Here is a 15,167-nt window from a genome sequence, read left to right as displayed (position 1 = left end):
TTTTATTCTGATACCAATAATTCTTGGTAATTACCAATAACAACATTCATCTTCGAAACGGACATATCCATTCTATTTGAAATCTGAGGAATTCGAAGAGATGAATAATAAAATTTTAAAATGATGCGGTAATGCACAAATATTCAGTAACCAATAAAGGAGCTGATTACATTACGCAGAGAATTAAAATTATTTAAATAATCATTCATAATAAAATCATTTTTAAAACAAATGCAAAATTAAATTGTATTTTTAATATTTAACAGCCATAAATAATGTTTAAAACATTAGATTAAATTTATATATATTAATAAAATCAATTATGTTTTAAGTAAGGTGACGCCATTGATTACATCATCTACAACATAAAATTACATAAAATATTATAAACAACAAAATTTTTATTTCAAATAAAAATGCAAAATTTAATTGATTTTTAATATTTAGAAGCCATAAATAATATTTCAAACACGGAATTTATGCATAATAAAACGCATTATTTCTTAAATAAAATGACAACAAAGTATCGGTTACCATAAATAACTTATCCAGCAATGAGTTTACCATAAGTCGTATTAGTCGAAGAAAAAAAAAATTGCCAAAATCCGTGCAACAGTCTACCAAAGTAACACCAAAAATTACAATGAAATAAGCTATATCCCTTAATACAAATATTAATTATCCTAATAAAAAAAATTAACCATCTTTCCATTGAAGAAAAAAAAATCATGCAAAACTTTTCAATATCTTACAAACAGTGAAATAAGCAAAAAAATAACATGAAAGAAACTCAAAAAACAAAAAAATTCTGCGCAGAATTTTACTCTGCAGAACAACTTTATAAAAAACATCAATAAAAATGTATTATATATATAAAAAATGGCAATGAAATATGCCAATTTCTTAAAAACAGTGACATAAGAAATACGATGAAATGCCAAACCCATATTTCTAAAAGAATGAAACTATTAAAAATGATGCGATTTCATCAAAAATCTATCAACAACAATAAGAAAGGAAAATTGTTGCCAAAATCACATTTGTAAATATGTGAGAAGTGTACTCGGAAGCTTCATTTAAAAAAATTTTTAAAAATGCAAAATATTATCCTTTTTCAAAAATTCTTTTTGTATAAGCAGTTGCAAGGATGAAAGTTTAATGTGTCCAAAAATCAAAGAAAAATAAACTGTACATTTTTAAACATAAACTTTTTAGAAAAAATCCCGTTGAAAACGTGTTAAGCTCACTTTGTAAAATAAATTCGTATTTAATTGATTTATTGAAACACGAAATTTATTTTAAGTTAGTAAAATAGCTAAGTGCCTACATTTCATGATGATGTGAAAATGTAGTGTGTAGAGTAAAATCTCGCTTTCCTATAGCCCATTATGTCTCAAAATGACGCTATTTCGTCACAAAACATAAAATAAAAAAAATTCTAATTTGAATTTCGAAAAAAATCACTTCGAGGTGCACTAGCTCTTGTCTAGATGCACCTATGTACCAAATTTCGTAGCCATGGGTCTATTAGTTTACGAAAGACACACACACACAGCGCGAACGAAAGACACACACACACTGACTCTTTGTTTCATTATATGTAGAGATATAGCTAATTTCTTTTCATCACTGTCAATTGCCAGAAAAGATTAAGCATTTATTTATTGTAGAGTTATCTATGTTTATGATTTTTGGAGTATAATATTACTCAAAGCTGCTACTCAAGCTCTAATCCAGAAGTTTTTTTTTTTTTTTTTTCTTTTTTTAACTTCATGCACCCTTTCCATCATTGCTAAACAATCATTCCCCCTCCATTCCAAAACATGAAAAATACATTTATTTAAATTTAGGTTATTAAACAAAAAATATTAAAAAAGTTGATAAATACCAAAATTGGATTTTTTTTTTTTTTTTTTTTTTTTTTTTTTTATGTTCATAAACTAAATACTTAACAGGCAAATAAAATGCTTACTGCATTCCCTCCCAGAACCAAGGAAATTCCCTCTTATCGATTGAGAACCCCTGCTTTACCTTTAATGAAAAAATAATTTATAAAATAAAATAAACTTAAGCACATAAAATTAAATGCTCGATCACAATTCAATACATCCTGCAACAAAGTAGGATATCCAGAACAGATCATCAGCTTTAAATAATTCTTACTTAGCAATTGACCATGTTCTATAGCATTTACCCTTTCATAACTAAATTACCTAAATATGAACATATGATCCAAATGAAAAATCGCCATTACTAAACTATGTAATTTTTTTTCACATTTTTTTTTAAGATAATAAGTCTAAGGACAGTAAAGATTACTTTTTATACTAAACAAAGGTGAATATTCAAGAGAAACAATGTCATTCGATGACAGCATTGAATACTTTGCACATGAAGAGAGTAAAACTGAAATTAAATTTTTACAAGTTCTATCACCTGCTATAGACCTTAAAACTGAGCCAATAGTAGATGGCACATTTACTCATGCTGCCTTTCACAACAGCTTTCCTTGCAGAAAAAGAAGTATGATTAGAAGAAAACTTTGATTCTCCTCATATTAAAATCATACTAATATGACAGCATTAATGCTTACTCCTGGCGCATTCGAAGACAAGAACTCTTACTTTCCCCTCCCCCAATTTGTGACTCTACAGTTCGAATACAGAATTTTTCCACTTAAATTTAGTCACAGAATCTTTTAATTGCCTTTACAGTGCAAATAATAACACTAACTGGGGGGGAGGGAGAATATTTTTCTTGATTCAAGGTCAAAAAGTAGATGCTGAAAATTAAATTTTCTGGTGCACATGTTTTGACTACTTTCATATGAAGCAAGTAAAATGTCAAGAAAAATCTGTTAATGCTCCCACTTGCTTAAGAGGGGTTCCACCTTCTAATAGATTGAATTAGTACAGCATACTGCTAGAAGCATCACATTGGTTCCGCAAGTAAAATGTTGCACATAAGATTCAATCTTTTCAATTGGTTCTGCATAAAGCTATTTCTAGGAAATGTTTTTAGCTAACTTCAAGTTGCCTTATTTTAATCTGAATACTCTATATTCTTTTGACTGGTTGATTAATTAGCAACTTGGCTCATAAATCAAAACTCGCACTAAATTAATAATTTAGCACAATTCAATCAAACTTACTAAATTAACAGTAATAACAGCACTAAGCAACATTCTGGATCAAATAATATGCTGCACGGTACAAAGTTCGAAATCCGGACTCATCAAAACGTTGGCGACTCCGGATTTGGGATTTTCCCGGATATTAGACCGACAGTTTAAATCTAATAAAATGGAATGTAGAAATTATAAAATTAAAAATATGAAATCGTGATTTATGAAATAATGAAGTACTTATGATCTAAAGGGTATCAAAATTAAAAAAAAAAAAAAAAAAAAAAAAAAAGGAGGAGGCATAATATTTTTTGTTTATCTTATTAAACATTTCTTTCAATGTAAGTTGTTTAAGTTACTTCGTTTTTTATGATAATATTTTCTCTTTAATTCTGTAGACAGACATAATCTCTGTTGAAGTCCTGTAACTGCCGTGTTGAGAATTCTGACTAATTTGTCAAGAGAAGTTTTCTCGTTTTCAGTAACTTCTCTGTCACTTCTTCACTATTGATAGCGGTATTTTCTGGATCTAGAACCATACTACAGATTTCGCCATTCATTGATTGATTGATATTGAGAAGCATTGTCATCACAATGAAAAACTTCTTTTATATCATCTTAATTTCTTTACAAAATCCATTAATTGGAAAATTTCACCTTTGTTTTGCGATATCCGAAAACCTTTAAAATTAGCGGCTATCATCATCAAATTTAGCTATCCTTCACTATACATATTTGGCTATGCATCATGAGCTTGGTCACTAACGACAAGTTGTTCCATTAAATTTTATCTTGCTTCTATTGCACACTGTGACAATTAAGCTTGAATTGTATTAGTTTAGTTATTTATTATACTTATGTCTATTTCTTGCACATGCTTAAGGCTTATCAGAGTTCTGAATAGATAAATTCTCACATATACTTAAGCCTTATCGAGGGCCGGCGCTAGATATCTTACCGCTTATCTCTGTGGGTCCTAAATTCTGCGAGCATTGCAGTCTTACAAGCCCTGGTTTTATGTGAATAACAAATCGGTTATTCTTAATTCCAATAGCCCTAAATGTAATCTCTGGGTCTATTAGTATCATCAAGAAAATCTATTTTTAGCATATGGAAAGAAAATTTTGTTAAACTGTTCCTCGTCAACATTTTTTAGCACATCAACTTAAATCTGTAATCATCGCCAAGCGTAATGTCAACATAAAAGTTACCATACTCCTTTGTTATTAAATTACTAACATTAAAAAAATTGTTTAGGCATCGCTACATTAGTCATTACTCAAGTTGTCATGTGTTGATAAACATGCGGCGATGAAAGGAAAGTATAATAAATAATAATTCACCATGCTGGCGTCAAATCAATGATGTATCTATGTGGAAAGTTTTTGTTTGAGATGTGGGCCAAACAGATACATAGCAACAGAGCCAAATTACAGATCATACAAATTTATGCTAAAATGATTGTTTCTTCAATAACAAGGTATTTTATTTAGTGTCGAAGTGAAATTAAGAGTCAGGACTCTCCAGATGTTTTATTATGCGCAGAGGGGTGGGAACAAATGCGTAAAGCCTACGAGAACACCTTATTGGTGGTTTTCAGGTCCAGATTTTAGATCATTCTGGATAATGGACGTTCGGATTACGGACTTGTATGTACATAGTTCTTTGAACTGATCCTGTTGAAAGCATTACAAACAACTTCTCTTTTTTTCAAGAAAAACTGCAGCTAGTATGGTGCCAATTCCAAAAGTTTACCTTACCTAGTAAAATCCAAATCAATTACAGCTCTTGATGCACTGATATGTGCATTTACAGAGGATAAGTATAGTAGTTTAAAGTTAATATAACAGGCATTGCAATTACAGAGGCAGCTTAACATACATACAGCACAGTATACGCTAACTGATGTAAATATCATATTGTCCACAAGATAAGTGGTCTCAAAATGGTGGCCTGAGAGCTGCAATTGGCCACCAAAGCAATTTTACATGGCTCATGAATCCCTTTCAATCATGTATTTGTTGCTTATAGTGTTAGAGGTACTGAGATATGGACACTGAATAATTTATATTTGACTGCTGTTGAATGGAAGAAATAAAATGAATAAGTTTGGACTTTATTTCTGTCACTGTATTTTGCCACCAGGCAGTGTGACAGGTATAGTGAAAGAACTCCTTGCACAATCAATAAATTTAGATGGCCAGCTAACAGCTGATAACGGTTCAGTATTCTGGTATTCCCCCTTTTTTTAAATAGAGTTCCTACTTCTAATGTATACTTTTCTTATATTAATAAATTATTATATATACAATTTCTGGAGTCATGTTGCTATATAGACAAAACCAAATCAATGCATGGCCTATTTATTTGTGCTTTTTATTAGATCTACCTTATATCAATACTTACATTTGGACTTGCACATAGCTTTTGAATGCTGTTTCTGAACAAACATTTCTTTCAGGTATAAATCCTTATATTTTAAATAGAAAATAAATATAAATTTGTATTTTTTCTTTTGCATTATTTAGTAATATCGCATTATGCAATTTTTGATAAATATTTAGCAAGTAAAATTTGAAATTTAGTTTAAAAAATTATTCTATTTAAAAAAATAAGGCCCATCAAGTGCTTTTAGATCATGAATTTGGGCTACATGCAATTTGAGTCTGAGACCAATGCACTAAATATATACATATCTAAAATAGTAACCTTTAACTGTATTTTTCTTTTCTTTAACCGCATACTTAATTTTACCTCACAGCAGCATTCCTGAAACTCCATTTGCAAAATGATACTGTAATTGCATAATTAAATGAATTGCTAAATACAAGAAAAAGAAAAAAAAAAAAAATTCAGATTATGTATTACACAGCGAGTTTAAGTAAATAAAGTCTGCAAAATTAAACAAAAGGCCCTGTGTGTTTAACAGTTCTTAAATTTGTTAAAAAGCTTGTTTTTAAATCTTAACCCTGCTTCTAAATTATAATGTATAGTAAATGCGTAAAATAAATTTGCTTGAAGAAAATTCCTGATTAATTAAACAATCTAGCATAAGATTTTCGTAACATATAAAGAAGAATGTGAAAAATGTCACTATAAATATTAAACCATCTTACTTAAAAAATAGAGCTCCTATAGGTAAAAACGCAAGAGTATTACGGATATTTTCATCATCTGCTAAAATTCGAATTATTTCACCCATTTCTACATCTCCAGAACTAGAGATTATCTCTAGAAGAAAAGAAAAATAATATGAAGTTAAATTACATACACATAACAAACAGATCGCTAAAATAATTTTCATTTTAAAACTACATAAATGACCCTTAATTTAATATTGATTATTGCTCTTTGATTTAGTATTAAAAAGTTGATTGTTTCACATAAAATTATAATTTTGCAATAATGAATCTTCACAGACATAACATACAGACATGACAGAAACACATTCTTTCACTATTAACACTTCTAATTCTAAATGTAGAAACAGATTTACAGGTATTAACAAATTTGAATTTCATATCTTCTCAATATACAATTATCTTTTGGTAATGATTTAACACACAATCTACTTCATTTAAGAATAAGCATAAAACTTAAAAAGTTGCTTATACAACGCCTTGAAAGAGTTTTACATCAAACTTTATTTTAATGATCCATGCACTTTTTTATGAACATTAGCTCTCTCTCTCTTTTTTATTGGGGGGGGGCAATATTATATAACTTTTAAGCCAATATGATACCAACCTGCCTTGGATAATCATACCAGATTAGTAAAAACAGTCACTGTGGTCTTTCAAAATTAAATAAAGTAAAACTGTTAATCTATTCAAAAAGGCTTATGTCAGAATATGATACATTTTGCAGAGCAGAAACATCTGCAATTTTGCATGTAAAATCACTTGACAGAATTTTACGCAAGCACTAAAAGAATATTATTGAAATAGACTTTTGAAACACATAATATAAATAAAATTAGTGTGTCTATATATGCACTTTTTAATGTGCAATGTTCATCATCTAAGCTGTCTCCCAGAAATATTATACATTGCGTACTTTACCCCTTCCTAATTTTCTATCAGTAAAATTAGTAGAGAGAGGGAGAAAAAAATATGGTAAAAAGTATGACATTAATGGTATTATTTTTACTCAGTCAGATGTAGAAGGTTTTTGTGCTTTTATGCATTAAATAATATTGTTTGGCATCTTTTGGTGAGTGATACCTTTTTCTTGGGGAGGGGGACCATTAAATTTGCTTGTTTCTCTCAATATTCCATGCAAAACAAGATAAAGCTCGATTGTTTCTCTAAAGCAGTTATTCTAGTCGATTCCAAAGCAGCCATCTAGACTGTACTCATAAATCATGACACAGATACCCACCTTGAACTTTCTTTATGAACACAATAAAACAATTGTTTTTCAATGGATCCCTTAACATGTAAGTATCAACGGTAATGAAAAAGCAGACTCACTAGCCAAGTAAGGAACACTTGCGCCACAAGACAGCAAACCCCTTCCCCAGTCACTTAAAAAGCATATTTTTGAGAAATTAATGCATATTCTTAAATCTGACCAGGCAGCAGAATCAACAGGCAAATCCTGGGCTAACATTCAAGGCCCATGGAAAAAGTTTTGTCGAAAATCCTGTAAAGAGACTGTGGCAAACTTCAGCCTATAAACAGGTCCCGATTGCATGGCATATCTTAATAAAATTGGCATCATTCCATCTAGTATATGCCAAATTTGCAATTCGGGCATCATGAATGCAGAGCATCTTCTTATATGCCCAGAACTAGGTAAAGTCTCAGAAACGTGTTGAGATAAGTAAACTATATTGGAATGTCAGAGCTTTCATGAACTCCTTGTAAAGATTGCATCTCTTAAGTTCTTTTCCTCGTTGTTTAAATTTTTAACTTTTTACTTTTGTTCCCATGTTCATTTATTCTAAATCTTACTTTATAAATGTTTGTCCTTTTTTTATTATTTATCATTGTTCTTGTGTGATACTTGAGCTGTTTTATGTTTGGATTGATCTTTCCAATAAAGTCACATGTAACAACGTAATATTAAAAATATAGAGAATAAAAAGAATTATTATAAATATATCACAAGCTCTGTGATAACTAATAAATTTAAATTACAATAATTAAAATATACAGTAATTTTAATTAACAGATTAATAAAATTATTTGCTTAATTCAGAATCACAGCATATTAGTTACTTATATCCCCCACAAATAAGAGGTGAGAATTTTTTTAATTTATTCAAAAATAGTGATATTTGGTAAACAGTAAATGATAAAATCTAAATAATGCGCTAAAATATATTAAAGAAAGAGAAAAGTTTTACATAAAAAAAAAAAAAAAAAAATCGAGTTTTCAAATTTATTTCAAAAACTTATATTAAGCTTTGAGCCTTAATTAACTGTACCAAAATCTGAGTAAAATTTATCTTACAGTTACAAAAAATGATGAAGTTGCTTTAGTTAACAAAGTTTACATAGTCAAATGTGTCATTATATTCTGATTTACACCCACTTAGAAAACAACCTAGTGAAAAAGAAACTATATGCCTTAGAAAGAATTAATTTCTCAAATGAATACGATTTTATGGTTCTTTGTTTTCTATACAATACAGTTCTCTGTGTTCTTTTGGTAGTTTTCTTTTTAAACTAAACAATTGTAACATACATATTTTAAAACTATTGCAAAAAATATCTTTCCAAATTTAGCCAACTTATATCATGGAAGAAAACATTTGGGCCAATATTATGCATTACTAACAAGTCTGAATATTGGTGAAAATATCAACTAGTGATATGTAATTAAGTGACCGATATTTTTTAAACATGACGATGCTATTCTTTTGCCTATCATGGCAATAAAAAAATGATGTCTGTGGTAAACTATTCTCACCCAATTTATGTTAAAAAAAAATATGTTGGAAGGGAAACTCAAAATGCCATTTAATCTTTCAGTCTGACTGTTTGAAAACACTGCAGAAAAGTTCCCAGATGTTCAAAAATACTGTGGACCTTTATTGTGAATGAAATTATCAACATTTTTATTAAGACCATTAAATTTATTTAATGAGAAGACAAGATGGAGAGCTATATATACAAGAAAGAATACAGGTTTTAAAATCTTTTTTGCGCCTAAAATCAAACGAAATTAAAGCCTAGTCCTTTTAGATGCTCATCAGATTAACAAAACGAGAAAAAAAACAGAGAAAGCATAGTCTAGCAGAAGTTTTATTTTATCAAACTGGAATATTTTTATTTCATTTTCATTGATCTGAAATGCATATAAACGTTTGATTCACTGTCTACAAAAGCATAATCATTCCCAACAATTTAATAATGATCTCATTTTCAGATGATAGTTAATTTCTCTGCATAATATTCAAATACTAGAACTGAGATAAATGCTTCTTTCACACAGTACAAATACGTATTACAGTTATGGTATTGTATTATTACATTGTTATGAAAATAATAATTAGGCCTTTACAATAGCCTTTATTATACAAGCTGTGACCTATGGTTCATTTAAACAGGATGCAAAAGACACAGTAGACAGAATTTTTAAGTTGAAATAGCACATGACTGCACACAAGTGAAATACAAAGAAAATCAAAATCGCAACAAAAACCTTGTATTTAGCGTACATATATTAAAACAATCGATTTCGAGAGCAGCTAAAGGTCCTCGAAATTGATTGTTTTAATATATGTACGCTAAATACAAGATTGTTATTGCGATTTTGATTGTCACACTAGCGTGTTTCTCTTCTATTCTAATACAAAGAAAGTTTACAAGAAACAAATTTTAAAGAGAAAAATACTTGAATAAAAAGAAATAAACTAGCTGGTTTTACATGTGCACAGAAAACTTTTTTTCAGGAAATATTTGAAAAGAACTACAAAAAAGGAGCCAAGAAAAAAAAACTAATTAGAAAATTGCTTACATAGGAAAATGAAACAAATTAAAACCAAGTGCGAATAAAACTACAGCGAAAAGATGATAAACTGAATAAGATCACTGAAAATCTTTGAAGTTCGACAAACATTTTCATTTCAAAAATGCTTATTTTTAACTCAACCAATCCCACAGATTTTACTATTTTACCAATTTCAATCTATGATTTTTTTCATCTTAATTCATTCATTAAACTTAATATGTTTGAAATTATTTTAAAAATTTGATTTTTATCTATCTGTATGTTTATTTTCAGTTAACTGGTAATGTGATAACCCCCTTTGTGCCATATCATAAAAATGTAAATTTATTACTGTTATTGTCATGAAAGCTACAGAAAATATTAAATATAATTGTAAAATTTGTTTTAAAATACAATAAATCAATAATATTTTAAGTCAATCTATATAAACATTTTACTCAACATGTAATACAAAAACAAATTTATACTTTATTGGCTTCATTCAGAAACAAACAACAGAAAGTGATTCAAATAAAAAGTATGGCTGATCACAACAGCCTACAATAATAAAACAAAGTCCATTTTATACCTCTCGTTCGCTTTTCTAAAATTTTGTTAATGTCTTTATCTCGTTGAATAATCTCTTCAGATAATTTTGGAGCTCCTGGGAGAGCAACAAGTACAATGCTCATATTATCTTTACTTCCCTAAAAACAGATTTCAAAGTTACTTGAAATGCAAAAAAATATATAATTTAAATACAGGGGAAAATTATTTAAAGACATCAGTAAAAATAAATATTTTTTATCTTATAAGAACCCTATCTTTCTTTAGAAAATATTATTTATAATTTATTTAACATTTTAAGTACTTTTTCCTAAAATTCTTTGTACGAAAATTTATGAATAAAATTTTAAAAAACAATGCTAGGATAATTTTGAGTTTATACCAATAATAATGAAGTTATTTTTCGATTTCAATAAAAAATTTTAAATGATTGGCTTGAAATCGAAGATCTGTAAAATGTCCCACTGAATTCATTGATAATAAATACACTGATAAATATTAACAACATTAACTAAAAATTAACAGGCAAGGCTTTGACTATAGCTTAAATATCCATGAAATGCTCTAAATAAGCAACAGATCTAAAAACTACAAATTATCCCCCTCCCAAAAATTGTGGCATGAATCAGAACAAGCTTTCAAGCCTAATTCAATCACACCAGGCATATAAATGTCAGAGAGTCTTGCCAAAGCTGCAAATAAAAGTATTAATATATTTAATTCATACTGGAATAAATTAGAAACAATATAATTTTGATACGTCATTTTCAATAAGACTAAATTTAAATGAAACTGAAACTCTGTCTATGAATTCTTGCATGTGTAATGTTATATTCCCTTTAGTACAAACATTGAATTATCTAGCATATGATCATATAATATGCACAGAGATTTAAATGCCAGAAAAATATACTTTGAATTTACATATTGAAATGAAGGGACATGCAATCTCAGAAATGAGTCAATATTTAATTTTGTCAGCATTTTGATGAATCTTTAAGAATGACACCTTAGAAATGACATGGTAGGTTTATAAGGAGAATATACTTCTTCAATTTAAAGTTCAAGAGTTTTAAGAGATTCAAAGACCAAACATGATGATAATGAACATAATTCAGTAGCCATCATTTCAAAATAGAATCTTGAAAACATGCCAGAAACTGTGGTAACAACCTTGGAATCAACTGAATGCATAACAAAAGGAAATGGGATTTCAATCGGAAACTATCATGCAATCCTAAAGCAAACTGAAGAGAGTGCATCAACGTAACTACTTTTTGAAACTTAAAATAAAAATTAATGAAATAAAAAATAAGAGAAAACTACCTCCCTGAGGCAGTACACAAGGAATAGATGATTCTGCATAAAATAAACAACATTAAAAAAAGAAAATGAAGATTAAGCAATGTATTAGAGTCGATTATCACCAATGTAGAAGTCTCTAGCATTTTGAAACAGCTGCTTGAAAAATACAGAGGCAGAAGTGTTTGAATAGAAAGATCAGCACTAAACAATTCCATCAAATATTAAACACAACAAGGAATATTATATCGTAGCATTTAACCTAGACAACCTTTAGATTTCAAAGATCGGATTTTCCAGACTTTTCTTTTTTTTTCGGGGGGGGGGGGGGTGATAAATCTAAAGAAGAAATAAGAATATTTAAAGCAATCATAAAATTTATGTACGAGCTTATAGTATGCAAATTCTGGAATTAGAGTGCAACTAAAACAGCAAAATTGATTTGGTAATAAAATATTAAAAATGTATGGAGCTAAAGTCAATACAATAATACTGTCCAATAATATATCCTAATGAAACTTGCCCACACATACATTGCTGAAAAGAATCAAAACTATAAGGACAGCAGTATACCGCTTTGTTTTTAATATCCAGAAGATGAGAATATACACACATTCAGCGGCTACGGAATTGTCCCCATGGCATAATTAACACTCTCAAAAATGAAATGAACTATTATATACATACCTAGACAAGACATATAGGAGGTTAGCTAAAACTGCATTTAATTCTATTACAACTTTTCACAATTACAAAAGTATAATGATCTTGTAACAAATGGTTTATTATATATCTATATGAGACGAGTTCCTACCATCATTGAAATGAATAAAATCAGCAATCATTTTAGCACTATTAAAATAGAATTAGTTAAAAATTTTATATGAGACATTAAAATTGAATGGAAATAATTAACATACTGATATCATCCATGTTATTACACCCAGCATGACAACAAAATTTGAACTTACAAATGCAATCAGTATGATTCCTTTATCAGGACCACAAAAATTGCCAAGCTATTCTTGACATTAAGGATGCCAAAAATAATTATGCCAGGAAAAGAAAAATAACACTGAAATATTTAAGAGCTTTTTTTAAGTTGCTTTAGTTAAAGGGTTAATTTCATATAGTTTTTTTTTTATTACAACGTATTAAAAAGGGCAAAACATAACAGGGTTCATACACATTTCTGCACACGAAAATTAAGTACTCTTAAGGACCATTAATGAAAAAAATTAAGGACATATAAGCAAATGGGAACTGAATAAAATCAATTAAAAATATTATCTATGTCTGAATTTCACTTTTGTAAAACCATCCTAAAAATAAAATAGATCCTTAAGTAGTATGCATTATTACTAAACATGAATTAACTTAATTATTAATAAGTTTGAGAATAAAATTAACTTCATGCAATTTATCAAGTAGCATTAAATATTTTACACGTATAATAGTTGGACATATTTGAAAGAAGATAAGTGACATTTACATTTTACTAACAGTTGGCTTAATGGTTTTTTTTTTTGGGGGGGGGTCTCATTTTTTCACATACTTGGTCAGTCTACACTCTAGAGGTTTAGTAAACAACAGGTAGATTTTTATGTCAAACAGGATAGGTTAAAATGAGAAGTTAGATCATAATCAGCATGATTCATAACAAAAGACTAAATGTTGTCACCGCTGCTGTTTGTCTAGAGAGAGACCTACTGATTAGGAAAAACCTGAAATGCCTGATGTAGGCACAGTTGGCAAGTGTTGAAAGTTTGTCAGGATCTGTTTGATGCAGTTAGTGTCATAGCTTCGTGAAGAGTTCCAGGGGTTTTAACTCAGGTAATATACTTTAAGGTTTCAATAAGCCATTAAAGCACCAGAGGTGATAAGTTGTTTTGTATTATTTTAAGTCTTTTAAGTCTAAGTATATGCTAAGAATAAGTTTTACATGAACTTTTACATTTTTGTAGTTTATCTTGTAAACACAGTGAGTATTAATGAAAGGCACTCACTTTAATATGTAGATATAATTTTTAATGGTAAGCAGTTTAGTTATAAATAATTAAATTAAATAGTTTGATAACCTTAGTCATTATGGATTTGCATGGCCACTATTAAATTTTATTTTTTTTAACAATATTTGTTAAAAAAGCCCTATTAAATTCAAAATCTAATGAAATTTCACAGTTTAAAATACATGTGATTTATGGCATTGATTCTTAAACGATATTAGGATAATTACACATTAAAAGCTACACAACATTTATGTTTTGTAAATGTTTTGTAACAACAACACTCAACAAAATATTTATCAATCATTTTAATTTGAAGCCTTCCCAGACATTTTGGCTAGTTTATATCGATTTCCTTATCTTTAAGCATTTTTCTAACAATTAGAGATTTGTCTCAATAGCTCTCACTAGTTTCTGCGCGCTTTATCTCCTAACCTGTCAACCTCTTTATAATGTATCTATGAGGGCTTACTTAACCTGATAAAAGTTAAATAGTCCAAAACCTCCGACAGACGTGAAGCATGTTATCACTATGTCTGAAAAAAACTATAATATCAGACAAAGGTTTAAATAAATTTCTTATTTAAAAAGAACTTAGAACATAAAGGCATGTTCTGATGCTAACAAAATCAATTACAGCTCACGGTGACATAATTAAACAAGATCAGTCAAATTCAAACTAAAAATGTGGACTAGTGGTAAAAGATTATACAATTTAATTTTAATTTAATCTGGCTCAGTAACTCTATCATACGAGGAAAGAGAAATGGGACATTATAGTAATCATAAACAATTGAGTAATTTACATAATAATAACTGCACATATCTTTTAACAATAATTTTCTTTATGTATTCAGTTTCTTTCTTTAACACGTTTCCTTTTCATTTCAGAATTTTTGGATTTAATTAAGGATTTCTGTTATTCTAAAAAACATTAAATGCATTTAGAATGTACAGAAAAAATGGCTAATTTTATTTTTTTAGTAATATGAACATTCAGAAGAAATATGAAATATATATGGTAAAGGCCGGTTACAGAGCTGATGTGGCAGAATTTAGACCAGGCATTAGAAGCAGAACTTAAAAAAAAAAAAAAAAAAAATCATCAAAAAATTCTCAGATCTCGGAATTAAAAATTTTCTATAGAAACTGATCTTAAAATCACCAAACTGTTGATGAGTTGCCAAATTTTGAACCGTTCAATAAAAGAATTCACATCCCGAAAAGCG

At 28.8% G+C, this 15,167-nt stretch overlaps 1 protein-coding gene across 3 annotated transcripts in view; it reads right to left on the bottom strand.

Annotated features, from left to right (window-relative positions):
* The window catches only part of LOC118184261 (protein phosphatase 1B-like), a 57,368-nt gene that overhangs the window by 14,722 nt on the left and 27,479 nt on the right, over window positions 1-15,167 (bottom strand). For all 3 annotated transcript variants that reach the window (XM_035353911.2, XM_085823350.1, XM_085823351.1), the window contains exons 3-4: window positions 10,653-10,770; window positions 6,241-6,355 (exon numbers count right to left, since the gene is read on the bottom strand). In XM_035353911.2, the coding sequence (XP_035209802.1) occupies window positions 6,241-6,355; window positions 10,653-10,770 (233 nt within the window). The remainder of the gene's footprint in view (window positions 1-6,240; window positions 6,356-10,652; window positions 10,771-15,167) is intronic.

The sequence above is a fragment of the Stegodyphus dumicola genome, chromosome 9 (genome assembly GCF_044657685.1).
Source record: "Stegodyphus dumicola isolate Sdum_Otavi_A_Nest chromosome 9, ASM4465768v1".
Lineage (NCBI taxonomy): Eukaryota > Metazoa > Arthropoda > Arachnida > Araneae > Eresidae > Stegodyphus > Stegodyphus dumicola.
The sequence above is the reverse complement of the archived record's forward strand: the minus strand, read 5'-3'. Positions and strand labels throughout refer to the sequence as shown.